Source organism: Aquila chrysaetos, chromosome Z, assembly GCF_900496995.4.
Source record: "Aquila chrysaetos chrysaetos chromosome Z, bAquChr1.4, whole genome shotgun sequence".
Lineage (NCBI taxonomy): Eukaryota > Metazoa > Chordata > Aves > Accipitriformes > Accipitridae > Aquila > Aquila chrysaetos.
In genome coordinates this window covers 58,347,667-58,366,600 of record NC_044030.1, presented here as the reverse complement: position 1 = coordinate 58,366,600, position 18,934 = coordinate 58,347,667, and the positions used below count along the sequence as shown (strand labels likewise).

Genomic DNA, 18,934 nt, shown 5'->3' with positions numbered 1-18,934 from the left:
TCTCATTTTAGCTAAAGCAGGGAGTGGGAATGGGGAAGGTGTTAGTGTGTAATATTTTGTACAGTATCACTATGCAGGGTACAAATAATAAATCACACACTACATGCTTAGACAATTTACTGCCAGCTTTTGTATGTGCTGTGACAAGTGCTCAAAAGGTCAAAAAAGCTTCCTTAACAAATTTGATAAGATAATGCAGTGAGCTGTAACAGCATAAAGTCCTGGGGGCCATAGACCAGAATAGAAGAAATAATTATGCATGGTAATGGGTAATTACAGATAATGGTCTTTTTTGGGGGTGGCAGAAAATACACAGCCCCACAGCCTTGCCTGGAATGAACATTGTCTAGCACATTAACTTTATAGCAAGCTAAAAGTTCAATGCTGGAACAGAAGATAATCCGCAACTTCTAATGGGAAGAGAACAGAAATACTCCTCTCAAAGGCAGAGCAAGCGTGCGGGTTTTTCTTCCTCAGGAGGCAGAGTGTCTCAGCAGAAAGTAAGCAGTTGTGCCAGCTTTCTTTGACATCTGAAATAGCTCTGTCATGATTGTCTGATGGGAGAAACATATTGTTCCAGTGTTTCTGATTATGATGTTAGGGAGTGATTTCAGATCGGCCTCATTCAAGGCTACTGTCCGACCTCAAAGCCAGCTATGAATTGAACTAATACATTGCGAGACTTAATATTGCCAAACTAGTTAATAGGAGTGTACTGATGCTTTATATACTGAGCAAGGAGAAATTGTCATGTGCGTATCCAAGACTCATTTGAGGTCTAAGGCAAGTGTTTCCTGACTGAATAATTGATTTGTTTGTGTTTTAATGGCACAGCTGTCTCCTGCCACAGAGGCTTGCTTGCAGGAAGATATTAATGCTGCAGTGATGAAAACAGTCATTCTGAATTGAAAACTATAGGAAATGTAAACTACCAGAACCTGAACTCTGCTCACTGGTCAATGGCTATGCCTACCTCTTCTTGAGTAAATGTGTTGCTTGAGTAGTCACAGTTCTTGTACATTTTCAGTGGCATGTCTGTGTATGTATAGAGTCTGTGTAGGCATAGAAGAAATAAAAGCTGCTAACCATAGGTGTATGTAAGAACTCATGTCAATAAATGCAGGGAGTGAAATTCTCTTAATTGCCACACTGCATATACAGAATCACTTTTCTGAAATACACAATCAGATGGAGACTAATCTTCTGTTACGGCCACATGAGTAAATTGAACCATGCCACTGCATGCTCCCAGACATTGAAACGTGACTGTATGTGCTATCCTGATTTTTAAAACAGTTCCTGGTGTGCGTCCATCCCAAGCTGAATAATATTCTCCCTCAAATTCCCAAATGTGGTCCGGTAACCATTCCTAGTAGGCAATTTGGTGCTACAACCTTGTTTTAGATGCTGAGAAAGTCTTATAGTGTGGACTCTGTGCCATTTGACCTCAGCATCAGAGGCTTGCCCAGGCATGTTTAAATTACTATTATCAGTGTATAATAAGATGTATAACTGGCCCTTGACAGTACTGGTAGGAATAGGAAATAATCCATGCTTATGTACGGAATGAATGAATGTTACAGACAGAACTTCAGTGTTTGCATTTCTCATTGTGTATGCTTAAAAACACATTTGCATCTGTGAGACAGAAATTATGATAGAAGTTCCTGTAAATTCTCTGACATTTCTCCTCTCCCAAAAAGTGAGAAGGGAAAGAATGATCTATATATACTGGCTTCTGTGTTGATTTTGTCATGCATATCCACAATTCGTGTAAATCACCGTAGCTTTATTGAAGTAAATGGTCTGAGACAGGTTTACATTAACTGAGGACTGGACCACTGTTTTTCACCATGCTCTGCTAAGTGAAGGCAGGAGCCCCTTATAGGTTGCTGAATGTATAAGACCCATGTAGAGCTGACCCCGAGAACTCACCTTCCTTGAAAGAAAATCCCAGCCATCCTGAAATGAATTACTGGTTAACTACTGTTAATATGCCATAGAGCTAGAGAGTCGTCTACAACACTGCAAGATCAATAACAGTATTTATCGTGCATCATATTGATCTTCTGTGAAAGAGTGGGCCATATTTCACACTGTGTACATATTGCAAAAAAAGTAGCACCAGTTCTCTACAGGAATTAGTAAAGACATAGAAAAGAGCTTAGAGATCCAAGGGCATAACTGCATGAGGGGTTACTGTTGTCACACTGCAAGAGCGTTGCTCACACACGGAGAGCCTCTGACGGCCCTACATTGTAGATTTGGTGTTCCAAAAACAGAGTGAGGATTTTAACCACTCTTCTTTAGGTTTGCTCTTCTAATTTCTCTTCCTTCTTGTACAGGTTCAGTCCCATATTTTTAATCATGTCCGGACTGCAACTTGCAAAATGTTAAAATTTGTGGCTAGTGGCAGGGGAAAGATCCAGGAGCCCTTCCCAGTTTTTCCATGTAGAGGGTGAAGACAGCCAAGACATGAGCCCAGCTCCTGCAGCAGCCCCCTTGTTTTAAAGGGCAGGTGGAGGGGCAGAGTGGGAGTCTGACAGTGCAGCAGCAGTTGCCTTGTTGAGAGTTTAATTCTCGAAAATTGCTCCCCTTAGAGCAATGAACCTCAGGGCTGCCCCTCATGTGCAGGTGTTGTAATGCGGCAAACTCTGAGGCAGGGGAGGACCATCTCCTTGCCAGCAGAGCCATTCAGCTGTGTTGAATTACATTTGGAAAAAAAACCAAAAACAAATCCACAGCTGAAAGCTGCTGTCGTAACCTTGGTATTCTCTCCTTGCTGGTGTGAAACGCAGCTGTGGGCTGACAGCCTCCCCTGAGGAGGACACCTTGCTCATTGAGTGGCCAGAGGCAAGGCTGTAGGAAGGTTCAGCCTGTAGGTAGGAGTCAAGAATTACAGGTACAGGCCAAAGACTGACCAGAGGAGCCCCAGTTAGTTAAAGCTTAGTTACAGCCATTGCTTCCAATAGATCTGCCCTATTCTGCAAACAGTGGCTGTGCCTGAGGATGCTGTAGCCCAGAAGCAGCGTGCTTGCCCACCAGCTGGCTAGCAGACTGCAGCTGGAGAGAAGTGGCATGGATGGGGCAAAAACTGCCCTGGGTGTGTGATGAACATGAAATCTTCTCTGGACAGATCTCCGAGTGCCTTGTTTTATCCCTAGGATAGTTTAGCAGGGTTCTTTGGCCTTTGATTCTGCTCCCTAGGCATTTAGCACTTGTTTGAAGGTACACCATGTAGGTACTGGCTGGTCTGACTTGCTTTTCTTCCTGAGTTTTCATTGCTCAGAAAAAAGTCAAGACTTCCGGGGCTTTCTCCAATAATAGCAAAACTCTTTCCCCTTAATGTGTTTACAGTTGTGTACGTTCTATATGTGTTGTATATACATGATCTATGCTTTAGTAGTAGGAGATGACATGATTCACCCAGGCGGGGGTGGGATAAGAGCGTAGAGCTGGACTGCAGACCTCCCCTTGACCCATTGCATGCCAGAGTCACTGAAAACCAGCAAGAGCTCAGCTCTCCAGAGGCATCCCAGGCAGCCAGAGGGGCTGGCTGGTTCAAGACTGCGAAGAGTTTAGAGAAACCCCTGGGGTGCTTTGGCCTGGTCTGATCTGACATCTGCCTGCAGTCTGGGTGGCACAAAGCTGTCTTGTATGAGATGTCTCCCTTCTCCCAGGTGAAGCACCGAATCTCCTCCGCATGTTACAGAAAAAAAGTAGAGACTTGCCCCAAAGCATGACATCAAAGAAAAACTCATCTCCTAAATTCAGGATAAATAAAGTGTGAGTTGAAGCGTGTGGCAGCTTTCTCATGCTCTTTGTCAGATGTTGCCAGTCCTTCAGAAGCATGGTGTGGCTCGGGATTTAGGGAAAATTAACACTTCTGGACGTCTTTCCAGCGCTGTCACAGGAGTCCTAGTTCTGTATGGAGTTGGGTGTGTCTGTCCCTTCACTTGAACTTTCCTGTGGCTCCCATTTTTTCTGCTAATTTGCTGGAGAACATCCCTGTGGTATGGCTGCACCTCAGAATGGTTGTGTGCCACGGCTGTTACAAGGACCACGGGTTCCGTAATTCTGCGTTTATAAGAGAAAAATGCCCTAGGCTGCTGAAGTCTGGGGATGTATGTGTATGGGTGCATGGGTGGCTGAATGAGCAGGTGACCGCCTCTCTGGACTAAATGCTGAGTCTTGAGAGGCCAGCTGATAGTACTGTAGACTGTTGGAGAGCGGAGGGACAGCAGAAGGAAAGCGGAGGACTGTTCTGGTGGATTCATAACAGCCCTGAGCACTGAACTGCTGGCAGCTGTTGTACAGCTAGATAAAGGAAAAACGAGTGGCAGCAAGTAAACCCTTTTGCACCTCTGGTGGCAAATGGTGGTAGCCCCAACCACAGACAGGAGGTAGAAAGAGGAAAGAGGGGGCAAAAAGCATATTTTTTTCTCCTACTTAATGCAGCAGAAGACTGCCACCACTGCTTTTTCTTCTGGAAGGAGGTGTAGCACTACCAGCCACTGGAACATCACAGAGACATCAAGGATGCTTGGATGATTTTGTGGAGAGCTATGGGCAGGTCTCTGTTCTAGCCTAGCCCATCTTATCCCATGTTAGGAAGTGTAGTGCATGAGACCTTTCCAAAAGTTGCATGAAAGCCTGCTACTTTCTCCCCCTCTTACTTTTAGCTGCTGACACCTCAGGGTGGCTCACCTTCCATGTGTAGGTGAAAAGAGGCCCCATCTTCCTGGTGCGAGTATTCTTAGTGGAAAGTAGTATCCCTTCTTACAATGCACTGCAAGCGGCAAGACACTGCAGAGGTTTTGGAAGAAATTGCACATCTGTGCAGCATAGCATAGCTCTGCTAGAAGTTCTGCGGCTGGCTGTCTTGCGTATCTCTATCTTGTGTGAAATCTGTATCCCAGCAGGGAACATGTTGGAGGATTTTGCTTTCACCTTCTATTTTACAGCATGAAAAGCAGAACAATTGGACTGCAGCTTTATTCGGGAGCTAAGTTTGAGGAGGGGAGTTAGGCTTGTGCTGTGATTTATCAGAATTGTTGGGTTTTCAATGCCAGTGGTCTAAGTTCTGATTTTATCAAAGGCATGGGCAAAAGGATTTGAAGAGAAGCCTGCCCAGAAGCAGAAACATAGCAATAATAAAATTTCATTAAAATATGAAAGTGCAAAACCTGTCAAGGGGTCTTTTGTAGCATTGCAGACTCCTCTGCTCTCTGTGCAAATTTGAGACGTACTCCCAATGAAAAAGGCAGGCTGGCTTGATTCTTGCTCGCATAGGGTTAAGAGTCAGAAAAATCAGAGGCGGGAGGCATAAAATGCTCTGTTTGCTAATAAATGGGTATAGTTCACTGATGTCAACAAAATGTCAGCAAGAGCTGAATGGGGGCACTGTATAATTTAGTGACCTGGAAGGAGACTATCCATGGTTGCAGAGAGCTTTCATTGCAGCTGAAGAAGTGAAGCAGAATTGCATTGTAAATGGCAATAACTGGTAAAACCAATCACTGGATCTAGTGTTCAGCTAATAAACAGTACAGTGGAAGTTGTTACCATGACTCTGAGAGGCTGGTAAATGCTACCGTATTCATTTTGCAGGTAAGTAACCAAGGTACAGATATACCAACAGAAAGACACAAAACAAACTAGACAATGCCTGCCTGGCATCTCTCTTACCGCCATTATTTCATACGTGCCTGTCCTGGTTTTGGCTGGGGTAGAGTAAATTTTCTTTTTAGTAGCTGGTCCAGTGTGTTTTGGATTTAGTGTGAGAACAATGTTGGTAACACACTGATGTTTTAGTTGTTGCTAAGTAGCACTTATACTAAATTAAGGATTTTTCAGTTTTCCATGCTCTGCCAGCAAGCAGGTGCACAGGAAGCAGGGAGGAAGCATGGCCAGGACAGCTGACCCAAACTAGCCAAAGGGATGTTCCATACCATAGAAGGTCATGCTCAGTATGTAAACTGGGGGGAGTTGGCCAGGAGGGGCCAATTGCTGCTTGGGCATTGGTCAGCGGGTGGTGAGCAATTGCATTGTGCATCACTTGTCTTTTCTTGTTTTGTTTTTTTTTCTATTTTTTTGTTATATTCCTTTTCATTATTATTGTTATTATATTGTATATTATTATTGTTAGTATTATATTTTATTTTACTTTAGTTATTAAACCATTCTTAGCTCAACCCATGAGTTTTACTTGTTTTTTTAGATTCTCCTCTCCATCCCACTGGGAGCGGGAAGGAGTGACCAAGCAGCTGCGTGGTGCTTAGCTGCTGACTGGGGTTAAACCACAACAATGCCTGTTGTCCATGCTGCTTCATCTCCGTACAGATAGCCCTTGAGAGCTCATCAGTATGCTTTAAGCCACATCCTTTTCTCCTCCATGGTAGAGTTAGACAACATCAAGGGAAGAGCAGGAGCTGCTTGCAGAAGGGATCATTATGCTGCAAACAGTGTAAGGATTGGTGCAGGGCAGGGTTACAGGGGTGTGAGCTAGAACCAGAGCTGCAGGGATGGTGGGATTTACAGTTGCTCCCTTGTTTAATACGTGAATGTATATTCACTGTGTGGTTAGACCTTCTAAAGTTGTGGCAGTTTTTTCTGGTGTCTGACTCGGCCAGGTAGCTGTTGCAGCGTGTCAGAGAGAGCTTGGCTGTGAAAGAGTACCAACAAGCACCTTCCTTTTTCATCCTTGCAAATATAGCAAGGCACCGATTGACACTGCAGTGAGGAAAACAGGACTTACAGTACCCTCTGAGAAGCACCTCCATCTTAGGGAACAACGTGGCAGGCAGACCTTGGCGAGGGCAGCTGGCTGGCCTCCGGACTGGAGGCACTCCGGAATGCAGGCAGCAAGTCACAAGCAATCCCCTCCTTCTCCTCTTTTGCCAGTGGCGGGGGATCTTGTTCTGCTCTGTGATTTTGTAGGTAAACAGGAGCTGTATTTGGGTATGGAGGCTGGGCAAGGATTGAGGGCCTTGCTACTCAGAGGCAGCGTGTGGGTTTCTGAGACACCTTGGCTGATCATGCGGTGCTTTGCCTGCTGCACCTTCTCTTGGCCTTGTGGCTGTTTGCCCTGTCTAGAGGCTTGTTCAGAAAGTGTCCTCTCACCTGCAGGACACTGGCTGGAGAGGAGTCATCCTGTAGCTACAGCCTTTCTGCTTCCAGGGAGTTAGAAGAGACTTGTCACACTGTTCCTATTTAAAAATAGTACGGGGCTGCATCCTTAGCCAGTGTAAACCATCATCAGATCAACTGATGCTGCTTGAGGACTTGGAGCATTGCCTTAACCTGCAGTTGGTTTTGTCACCTGTTTTGAGGTCTGCAGTGCATGTAGGTGGTGGTCTCGGGCTTTGAGTAGACATTAGTCCACTTGAGTTTCCACCAAACATCCAGCCGTGTTCACCTTTCAGCTCCCACCTCTTCCTATTTACTACTCTCTGTCCAGCCTTCAGGAGAAGTAGTAGCTCATCAGAAGGTGAAAGGTAGTGGTCTTCACGGAGCCTCCTGTTTCATAATGCTTGGTTTTTTTCTTTTCCAGAGGGACGGGTGCTCATTCAGGACATCTCTTCCATCCCCAGCAGAGGGCACTTGGAGAGCACGTCTGATTTGGTGGTGGACTCCACCTGCTGCAGCAGTTTTTACCAGCCGTCTCTGTATCCTTACTATAACAACCTGTACAACTACTCCCAGTACCAAATGGCAGTGGCCAGTGAGCCTTCCTCAAGTGAGGCTGGGGGTATGATTGTAGGGTCAGCCATGAAGAACAGCCTTCGAAGCCTCCCAGCAACATACGTGCCAAGCCAGTCAGGAAAACAGTGGCAGGTATGATGTTACAGAGGTGCTTCATGGAAGAGTGGGGTGGACAATAAGCTATTTGGGGCCTGATTCTGACCTCCTGTTTGCTGGTTTCATGGCAGTGCAAAACCAGAACCAGATTCCAGGGTGGGGTTAGGACCCATATTAGGAAAGTTAGCTGAAATGGGTGGTTGTGGTGCAGCACAATGAAAGCAATGATACAGGTGTAGGTAGGTTGCTGCAAGCACAGATAAAGGGCACCCACTTGTTTTTGTCTTTTGACTTACATCATAGTAGGTTATGGGCTGTTTTCCAGAAAAAAGACTCCAACTGAATTACCCAACATAGCATCCTGGGAGCTTCAGGTGTCATTTCTGAGAGGCTTTGCTCTTCAGGACCCTGTTCTTTTCTTTTCCATCTTTCACATTCAAGGCACTGAAGTGAGACAGGAGACCATGCTGTTGTGCAGTGAGTTGGCGGCACTCAGTTGAATGTGACATGGCGTGTTGCTAATGGTGCGTTCTGGCAGTGTCAGCTCCAGGGCTTGCAATTTTGACTTGGGTAGCTCAGCTTACAGGCTGTGCCTGAGAGGTTTGCACCAGAGCTCTGCGTACTTCGTTAGTTAGGGTATAAAGCCAACCAAGCCCTCTCACTCTAGGACTTGATAATTGTAGCCTCCAACTTAGTACCGGTCGGAGACTGGAAAAAGGGAAAATCTGCCAAGGCAGGGGATTCTTGGAAAAGTAACTGGAGCCATTTCAGTGACCCTGAGGCTGTTTGGTCTTGGGCTACAGCGGTGCTTTTCTGTCTGAGATTGAACTCGGGAGGCTACACCTTCTGAGTCTGCGTACGCCTGTGTCCCTTGTCCAAGGGCAGGAGAGGGCAGACCTCTTCTCTAGAGCATCAAGAGAGGGCAGGCTCCCTTCTGCAAAGGCTCTGTTGTGAAACCACTCAAGAATGAAAGATTAAATGTCCGCCAAAACTTCCTTTCTGAAAAGAACAGATGGGTCATTCCCTTTGTTGACAGAGAATTCTTCTAGCAATTCTGGCACGGGGACCAACTCTGAAAGGGCATTTTAACTTATGATACTGGGGAGCTGGAACTAAGACCAGGGTGATTAGAATTACTGTAGCTATCCAGATCACCTTCAGTGAGGCTTCCCTATCATTAGACACTTTTCTCTTCAGAAAGGTCCTTCTGAAAATTTGGGGGCCTCCTGGAGCAACAGCTGGCAGTCTGCATTTAGTACTATTCCATGTCCCTTTTTCGCCATGAGTACAGCTGCATGGGGAAAAGAGCTGTCTCCCTTCCTCCTGCAATGTGAACCCACACCACGAGAGCTTTCTTCTCTCAGTGTGTTGATAGGCTACGCTGCAGTCACTTTCACACACACGGAGGTACACCTTTTCAGTTAGGTTAGTTGATAGCCTCCTCTCTAGCTGCTGAATTTGATCACCAGAGCAGGAGGAGAATTAGTTGAGGCAAGCTGGGGGTGGGATTTTTTGTGTGGTAATGAGGTGAGGTGCCAGTGCTTTTTTAGTTTTTTCATTTTCGTTGAGTTAACCTGACATGTCATAGCAGAGTATTTCAGATAGAAAGTTTCTTCTGAAGCTTTTGCAGTACCTAGCTTGTAAGAGCATACTGCAGAACTGATGCTTGGAGACACTGTCAACACAAAAGAGTGGCAGCAACATTTGTTTTGTGAAAATAATGTTCTTGCAGGCTGCTAGTCCCACACTTCACCATTCCTCCAGCCAGTAGAAGCTTCTGTGGTTTTACTTGCTTGGGAAAAAGGAAAGTGAATTACATGTATTGACTATCCTAGCGCATAGTGTTTGAGGAAGAGATACATGAGAGTATGTTAAAATATGTTAAACCTTGGAATGAAGATGGTGTCCTCTCGGTTCTGTTGTCATGTACTGTCATTTGAAACTAGACTGTATGTGTAAGAGGTCTTGGCCTAGAGGGTCTGTTGTGTCACTGTGAGATTGCCTGTTTCTTGTGGGACCTTTGACACCCCTTAAAGAAATATAAAGCAATAGTGTGTTTTCCATGCATTTTTCTCTTGGGGCCCTGCAGAATCTGTAACTAACTTCTGCTTAAGTGCCACTCAAATTAGTGGGATACCAAATACGTGATTAAGCAAAAAAGAGGAGGTTGCTGTCAGAAAGGACTGTTTTCCTTCCACCAGCAGGCACCAAGTGCTAGGTGTTCATTCCCACCTTGTGGGATGTATTGCATGGTTCCATTCATGTCCATGTGAATTTAGTGATTTACCTCACCTAAGATTTTAAATTCTCGTGGCAAAACCTTTTGGGATCTCTCAGTGCTGTTCTGGTGAGAGGTCTGTCCAGAGAGACTAGAGGTAGTGCTTTCTGCCTGCAGAAGTGACATCTCCCCAGCTTCTAAATGGCCTAAACCCAGGACTCTCCTCTCCTGTTCAGTAGGGCAGAGTGTAGTTCAAGGTCAGTGTCATTTAACATATAAGCTGTTTCTCAGAGACTGATCTGCAAGAAAGATTGTTATTGCTGGAAGAGTTACGAATCATGGGCTTTGCATACTGTTATGACAGCATAACATTGCACAAATAATCATAAAAACTTTTAGTGAGAGCTAGGCTAGATAATGCTTGATGGCAGTGGGTGCAGTGATGCCAAGGTTGTAAAACACTGTGTGGCACTGAAGATAGTTTGTTGTAAGGGGAACAAGCTCTCAGCTGCTGCACGTGGTTAAACATTGATTCTGTGCATAGAAGGCTACCAGCAAGGGAAGATCACAAATGTAGTGTTAAATGGAGAAGGATGAATGAGTTTCTCTGTCAAGCATGGTAAGGCGTTGCAGGAGAGTTTCAAAGTATGATCCATGAAGAGGAATCAGACCTTGATTACGCCTTCAGGGGGTTTTGCTGGCAAACCTCTGCGGGCTGATTCTCTCCAGAGGAAGCACATAGGTGTATGTACACAGGGATTTTTGCTGGACTGCCTGTACTGACTGAGTTTATTTTTTACATACATAGGCTTCCTTAACCAGTCTTCCAGTATGCGTGAATCTGTTCATGTGACTGGTGGTGCTATAACTGTTTTGATCAAGGTTTTTCATTTTTGCTTCTTTACCAAAATGATAGCTGTGCAACAATGCCTGCTGTGACAAAATCAGGGCAGCTTGCTAAGCTGTGAGCCCACAGGAGGGTTTCTTTGTTGGTGTAAGCCACCCATGTTCTCACTGGAAGGTATCCTAGTTTAAGCAGTGTAGACAAGATTCCTGCCTTTTCCAGGCTTTGTTGTTGGAGGTTTGCTTGTTCTGGGATAACTGTAACCACACAAGGATATTTGCATACTTAAAGTAAGATAACTTCTGGATGCAGACAAGGCCTTGAGCAGCCCAGCTTTCTGCTGTTTCAGAGTTTAGGGAGCAAGGGAGAAAAGCCAGGGAGGAAATGTGTGAGTGTGTGTGGGATGGGATGAGGATTAATGCATCATTGAGCCTTGGCAAATAAACTGAATCACTGAATCTTTAATGTAGATTAATGTCAGATTTCATTAGTCTTTGTTCTTTGCAGAGGCTCCTGTACTTGAATGGATTCATAGCAGTGCAAATTTTTTAGATATTTCTGTGTAGGTTTTGTTAATTTTTATATAATTATCCCAGAAGTTGTATCCATCATGATTTGATAAGCATAATGAAGATGATAGTTTTGGCCGAGCATCCTTCATTCATTTATATTCTGCTGCTTTTGCCAGCTCTAAGGCAGATAATCAGGTATGTCTGATGTTGGACCTGAAGAAGAAAAGACAAGCTTAGGTTGGAGAAGAAGTGTAGCAGATGTGGTGGTTACTGTGCATCTCCTTTCATTCCAGTTCTGTGTGAGCATCTGCACCTTCCCTTGAAGGTCTCATAATTGTTCATTACAAGAGAAATCTATGTGCATTCAGTCCAATTAACAGTTAAATGAGTTCACCCACATTAACGCTGCAAGTCAGAGCATGTTGGTATACAGTGGAAATTGGTGCTTCTGAAATTGGTCTCACTGCGACCCGCTTAGGGACAGCAACTGGAAAATCATGGGGTGACTGCAGCACAACAAAAGTAAAACCTGGATGGACACGTCCGAATCTAATCAGGTTTAATTCTCCAGGCGTTGAAACTGCTGGCGTGTGACCCACAGCATAAGGATAATTGTGACTCCTTGTGAGTCGGTGTCCTCCCCAAAAAGTGTTAAAACTTTTCTGGTTCCTGCAGCTGGACCATTACAAATCTGCAAGATGCAGAATATGCCCCCACACCTTGGAACCAGTGGCTGCATTTTCTTTGTTACTCTGGTAACTCCAGGGATCCTGCTTCAGAGAAAGGTTAAGGCTGGCTGGGGAGGTTTTGGGCGAATTTGAGAATTTCATGTAATTTCTGTTTCATGCTCTCTGAGCTGTTTTTTGCTCTTTCTTTCTTTCCTTTTTTCTAATGCGGCTTGGCAAACCACTATTCTCACTTCCAAAACAGCAACTTTTTTGTTCTTTCCTTAAATCAGTTTAGAGCAAAACCCTGAAATAAGTATTGGTGAGAGTCAGACTGAGAAATTTTAACTGATTTTCTAATATGGGAATTACATTTACCATAAGGAAGTGAAATATTTAGCATTGCTGAGGTAGGAAACTGTTTTGCAAGGATTTCTTAAAAAGTAGCAAACGTATAAAACTGTCTTTTACTAAATCCAGAAAAGTGTGGCAGTGATAGGGCAGCTAGCATTCGCACTCTTAAGAATAGCTGCTTGCTAGTAAAAAAGATTGCTCTTTTCAGCTTCCACAACCTGTTTCTAGTTTCTGGCACAGTTTTTCCTCCAATAAGCCTGGCCTTCTTACAGAAATGTGCAGTCTAACTCTCCAGAAATAGGTGTAAAAAGTGTAAAATATATGTGCGTGTATGTGTGTAAATATATACACATTGTGCAAGTCACCCGACACAATCCTAATTTTATGTGTAAGCAGTGTATTATATACTGTATTCATAACATTCCCTTCACACTACAGATTTATGCTAAAAGTATCCTAATGTTTCTGACAGCTCATGTGTGACATGAATGCAATCCATATTTCTTGGAGGAGCTAATCTAAGCGGTTTATTTTCCAATATTGCTGATAGGGCTATATCTCTAGGTGTCACCGCAGTTGAGATTCTGATGGTAACATATTGTTTATGGGTCACTGCCTTTGTCTAAAAGAATAGGTTGGAACAGAATAGCAAAGGTTAATTAAGTTTGTCTATCAAGGAGGGACAGATATAGATGTCTCTTGTATTTTCTGTGCTAGAATCAAAGTAAGTCAAGGCAGGGTATCACAGACTCGTTTTTTCCTGGTGCTGGAAAATATGCTTAGCTGGTTTTAGGAATGAAACAAAGCCACCTTGGGCAGCACGAGTGCAGCAGTAGTTGTGAGGGGTCAGCTCATGGGCAGTATCACTGCAAGGTGGGAGAGTCACAGCAATCCTGGTTTACAGGTGGGGAAACTGAGGCAGGGAAGTGTTAAATAACTTGCCCACAGTCACACAGCCCGCAGGTGACAGATTGGAGATTCCTGATGTCTGGATTTCCACTTTGGTGCCCTGTGGATGCCTTCTTGCCTTATGCCAAAAAACAACCTGTGAATTCTGTTGTGTGCAAACAACGACACATAAACGCAAAATGCAATTTTATGCCCCCTAAAGGTGGCTTTATTTTTGAGATCAAGGCAGAAAGAGGAAGCTGTGTTAAAACTTTTAACAGAGTTTCTCTGGTGTTTCTATAATTACTGGTTTTGTTTTAAGGCAGCTGTTGGTGAGTCATGGGTGAGACAGAGGGATGGAAAACCTGAGGGAAGTGATTTGTCCAAGATCACGTGGCACACCAGTGGCAGAGCTGAAGGGTAGTACTTTGATCTCTTATGTTGCTCTGAATTTTTTGCAGCCCTTGTCACCCAGGATTAGCACCTCCAACCTCCTCCCACTTGTCCTTCTTGGAAATAAGCCCCATAGTCAGGACAACTGCAAAATGTGAAGGTGCTGCTAAGAGTAACACTGGTTTGCTCGCAAGGAGATTGTGCCTGGCAGCTTCTGCAAATAAAAGAATTACCTGGATGATGTTTTGTCTGAATAAATCATCTGGGAAGGGCAGGACCATTTTCGAGTCTCTGAGGCTGAAAGGAGAAGTGAGCCACTACTTGTGCCTGCCTTGCCTCTTTCCTCTCTCTGGTCTGGCCACCTCCTCTCCGCGGCTCTTCCTCGGTGAAGATGTGTAAAGGTTAGGCAAATGCTGCCAGGAGCTTCGAAGGAGAAGCTGGGCTTTATGTTGCTCTTCCACCAGCTGTTGAGAAAGCTTTTTTGTAGGAATGGTCTGAACTGATGGAAGAGTTGCTAGAGCTAAGTCTGGCCACTATTGTAAGGGACAACAAAAAATGTTTTTACAAATATGTTAACAGTAAAAAGAATCCCAAGGATAATATTTGTCCTTTAATGGATACAGAAGGGAACGTAGTCACCAGAGATGAGGAAAAGGCCAAGGTACTTAATGCCTTCTTTGCCTCAGTCTTTAATAGGGAGACCAGTTATCCTCAGGGTCCTCCACCCCCTGAGCTGGAAGGTAAGGATGAAGAGCAGAACATAGCCCTCTTAATCCAGGAGGAAATAGGTAGTGACCTACTACGCCATCTGGACACTCACAAATCTATGGGGCCAGATGGGATCCATCCAAGAGTACTGAGGGAACTGGCGGAGGTCCTTGCCAAGCCACTCTCCATCATCTATCAGCAATCCTGGTCAACAGGGGAGGTCCCAGAGGACTGGAGGCTTGCCAGTGTGACTCCCATTTACACGAAGGGTCGGAGGGAGGATCTGGGGAACTACAGGCCTGTCAGCCTGACCTCGGTACCAGGGAAGATTATGGAACAGTTTGTCTTGAGAGCACTCACATGGCAAGTCCAGGACAAGCAGAGGATCAGGCCCAGCCAGCATGGGTTCATGAAAGGCAGGTCCTGCTTGACCAACCTGATCTCCTTCTATGACCAGGTGACCAGCTTAGTGGATGAGGGAAAGGCTGTGGATGTTGTCTACCTGGACTTCAGCAAGGCCTTTGACACTGTCTCTCACGGCATACTCCTTGAGAAGCTGGCAGCTCATGGCTTGGACAAGTGTACTCTTCACTGGGTGAAAAACTGGCTGGATGGACGAGCCCAGAGGGTTGTGGTGAATGGGGTGAAATCCAGTTGGCGGCGGGTCACAAGTGGTGTTCCCCAGGGCTCGGTGTTGGGCCCCGTTCTGTTTAATATCTTTATTTATGATTTGGATGAGGGGATCGAGTGCACCCTCAGCAAGTTCGCAGACGACACCAAGTTGGGAGGGAGGGTTGATCTGCTTGAGGGTAGGAAGGCTCTACAGAGGGATCTGGGCAGGCTGGATCAATGGTCCGAGGCCAATTGTATGAGGTTCAACAAGGGCAAGTGCCGGGTCCTGCACTTCGGTCACGGCAACCCCATGCAGCGCTACAGGGGAAGGAAGAGTGGCTGGAAAGCTGCCCAGTGGAAAAAGACCTGGGGGTGCTGGTCGACAGCCGGCTGAATATGAGCCAGCAGTGTGCCCAGGTGGCCAAGAAGGCCAACGGCATCCTGGCCTGTATCAGAAATAGTGTGGCCAGCAGGAGCAGGGAGGTGATCGTCCCCCTGTACTGGGCACTGGTGAGGCCGCACATTGAGGGCTGTGTTCAGTTTTGGGCCCCTCACTACAGGAAAGACACTGAGGTGCTGGAGCGTGTCCAGAGAAGGGCAACCAAGCTGGTGAGGGGCCTGGAGCACAAGTCTTATGAGGAGCGGCTGAGGGATCTGGGGCTGTTCAGTCGAGAAAAGAGGAGGCTGAGGGGAGACCTTATTATAGCTCTCTACAACTGCCTGAAGGGGGGTTGTAGTGAGGTGGCTGCTGGTCTGTTCTGTCAGGTGGCTGGAGACAGGACGAGAGGAAGTGGCCTCAAGTTGAGGCAAGGGAGATTTAGGTTGGATATTAGGAAAAATTTCTTTACTGAAAGGTTGTCAGACATTGGAATAGACTGCCCAGGAAAGTGGTGGAGTCACCATCCCTGGAGGTATTCAAAAAGCAAATAGACGGGGAACTTCAGGACATGGTTTAGTGGGCATGGTTAATGCTTGGACTCTATGATCTTGAAGGTGTTTTCCAACCTAAATGATTCTATGATTCTATGATTCTAAGAGCATTCTCTTTATGCTTCTCTGGCTTTTGCTACATATTCTGTCACTGTTGGGCACTGCTGTAGGGCTGCACTGGCTGTTGTGCTCAGTGATGGACAAATCCTGCTTCCAGCTTGCCTGTTTGTGGACAAGCTGTAGCTGCCTCTTGATTCCCCATATTGGCTTTACAAGGGAACAGGGGAAGAATTTCCACTGCATGCACGGTCTTTTAATCAGGCCATATTTATTTGTTCATGAGTTATAAGCATCCTACTATTGCTTGCAGTACTTCCTTTAAAAAGTTACTGAGTGTGCGCTGTGTTGTATAATTTAGGGGCACCCATAAATGTTGAATAGGCCAAATGTGCTTCTCCGATGATCTGTGTCTCCCACTGAAGAGAGTGAGGTGCTTGGTGAATCAATCCTGCAGCTGGGGCAGGGCACGAGCGATGTGTGGGTGGAAGGGGATGCACTGTAAGTCAGCAACTTAGGTGTTCAACTCAGGAGCCCAACTTGCTCTCTGCAAAGAGCAAGTGCATGCCCTTCCCTTCCACAGCACTTCCTCACCTAAAACATGCCTCATTCTTACAGCGCCTAGCCTGCGGTGATAGAAACCAGAGTGGCTTGTGGGACCCTTGCATGTCTTGGCCTTGCTGTAGGGCTGGAAGGGGCGGGGGAGGCAGGAGGAGACACCAGAGGGCCAGGCGTCTTCTCCTGTGATCCCTGCATGAGCCCAGTGTTTCCCCAGGACAGGACCCAGGGAAGGATCCCAAACCTGGCATGTGGCTGCAGCGTTTGGAAGGCCGAACTGCCTCAGGTTAGAAATAATCTGAATATTCCAGGCCCTCCCCAGGGCTATTTTTATCTCCCTTGTGGGCACCCAAAAATGTGCAAGGACTCTCCAGAGCTGCAGGAGTTAATACAGAGCAAATGCCCCTTCTCATGGGGTAATGATCTCCTAAGTCCCCTTTTTAATGCAGTGCTAAGGTCAAGAATTTTTACGACTGGTTGTTTTTTTATTGTTACTGTAAAATAGGATTGCTAAGCACTATAAAAAGGAAACCTTATGGTTCAGATTTACTGCGGTGTGTATTCTAAACAGTTTAATAAAACAAAACCAAAAGCTTAGATTTTCTTCAGCAGTTAATACACAGCATATTCTTTGCAAAGCCAAGCTTCTGGCTGTCGGTCGAACTGTGGTTCATAGACTTGGTATGGGTAATAAGATTATAAAACATGTCTCTTGCTAGCCAGCTACCACACACTAATAATAATAGTAGTAATAATTCATTGCATCCAGAGATTTTAGGTGAGTTGTTTTTTTAAGAAATGGAGAAAAACCCTAAAAAAGGTCTGAAAGGAAACAGGTCACTGCATCTGCTCTACAGGGAGAAGAAACATGCACGTGGTCGTTTCAGTGCCAGGGTATGATCCCTCCATTTTGTTACAGCTGAAATAATGCTGTCTCCTGCAGGCGACCTTTTCTCAGTTGTATGCCTGCACATGTGCACTTGCACAAGGGAGAGGTGGTGAAGTGAGGACCGTGGATGCTGCCCACAGCCCTGCCCCACCAAGGGAAGGAAGATGGTGTGTGCAAAATGGCAGGCAGAGAGGCGTTTGCTAACTTTTTTCACCCAGTACTTCTAGAGCTGTTGAGCTTTGCAGATGTGCAGATGCAAAATGGCTTTTGGACTGAGATTTTGAGCAGTTTGTATTGCTAATCCATAATTTCAGGGCAGAGGCAGCCTGGGTTTTATTGAGGGACTCTGTGCAAAGTACAGATGTCAGTTTCCATGAGGAGACTGCCCTTTCTCAGAACAGCAGAGGGGATGTCAGTGGTTCTTTTGAGTTCAGGCTTCCTTGGGATGACACATTAAATATTTTAAGTGCAATTTACTATTTATCATTGATGAAACTTCGGTACATGTTGAAGTTTTTCTGCATGCATAGGGTGCAGATGGTAGAAAAATCACCTTTTAAGTACTGCTTTAACTTATAATAGAAAACCTCTTACTTTCACAGACTAAAAGCGTGTCGTGCAAATCCCTCAGTACACGTGCAAATACGTGCAGCTGTGCTGCTGTCAGAAGGCAGGCAGAGGTGCACTTTGCTTCCTGTAAACAGCCACTGCTCTCTCAGCACTTAATCTCGCTGCAAACCTGGCTCCGCATGGAAAGGAGGATGTTGCCCTCGTCTCAGAGAGAACCAGCAGGATTTTATGTGACTCGGGCCATGTTATTTCCAGCTAGGCATACTAAAATGAATATCGAATTACTAAGGGGACCCCTGGAAAACAAGAAGTGACTGCATTCTGGCTGCTTTGCTGGGAGGCACCGGTGGCTCCTTCTGCCAGGACTAGACCCTGGGGGTCTGCTGCCACTGGGCAGCCATCTGGGACAGCAGGTTCACCCCCTGCCTCTGCTGCTCCCCGGGTCTGAGTTTCGCAGCCTGGGAAGGGCTGAGGAGCAGGGCTCCATGTGCAGCTGCCTGGGACCCGAGGGAACCAAAATGGAGCGGGCAGAGCTCCTCTAACCGAGGTGAGACGCAGCTGAAAAGGCTGTCAAGCACTTCTGCTTGCAAAGATGATGTCTAATGGCCTAGCTGGATGTGCATTACTGTTGGCACTGCTACCTTTATAGCTGGTACAAAACTCTGATATTTTTTCTCTGCCCAGAAGCTTTCCATCTTACAGTCATTCACTGCCCAGCAGACTTAGGGAGACCAGGTAGTGTTACTTTTCCTGTTGAAAATCTTAATCCTGTGAAGTGTTTGCTTGCATTTTTTGGAGCACTGTAGCCATGTTACGTTGTAGAGCTTTGGAACAAATAATAGCAGATGGTAGTTCTTTCATAAAACAAAAATTTAAAAAAGCATTACCACCTCTCTGAGGAGATCAGTTTGGATGATTTCAGGGCATTGGAGTAGG

At 45.6% G+C, this 18,934-nt stretch overlaps 1 protein-coding gene across 2 annotated transcripts in view; it reads left to right on the top strand.

The window, feature by feature from the left end:
- The window catches only part of DMRT1 (doublesex and mab-3 related transcription factor 1), a 63,356-nt gene that overhangs the window by 16,971 nt on the left and 27,451 nt on the right, over positions 1–18,934 (top strand). Inside the window, exon 3 of one of the 2 annotated variants that reach the window (XM_030004784.1) lies at positions 7,553–7,836. In XM_030004784.1, the coding sequence (XP_029860644.1) occupies positions 7,553–7,836 (284 nt within the window). The remainder of the gene's footprint in view (positions 1–7,552; positions 7,837–18,934) is intronic. The other variant, XM_041120905.1, reaches the window with a different exon arrangement.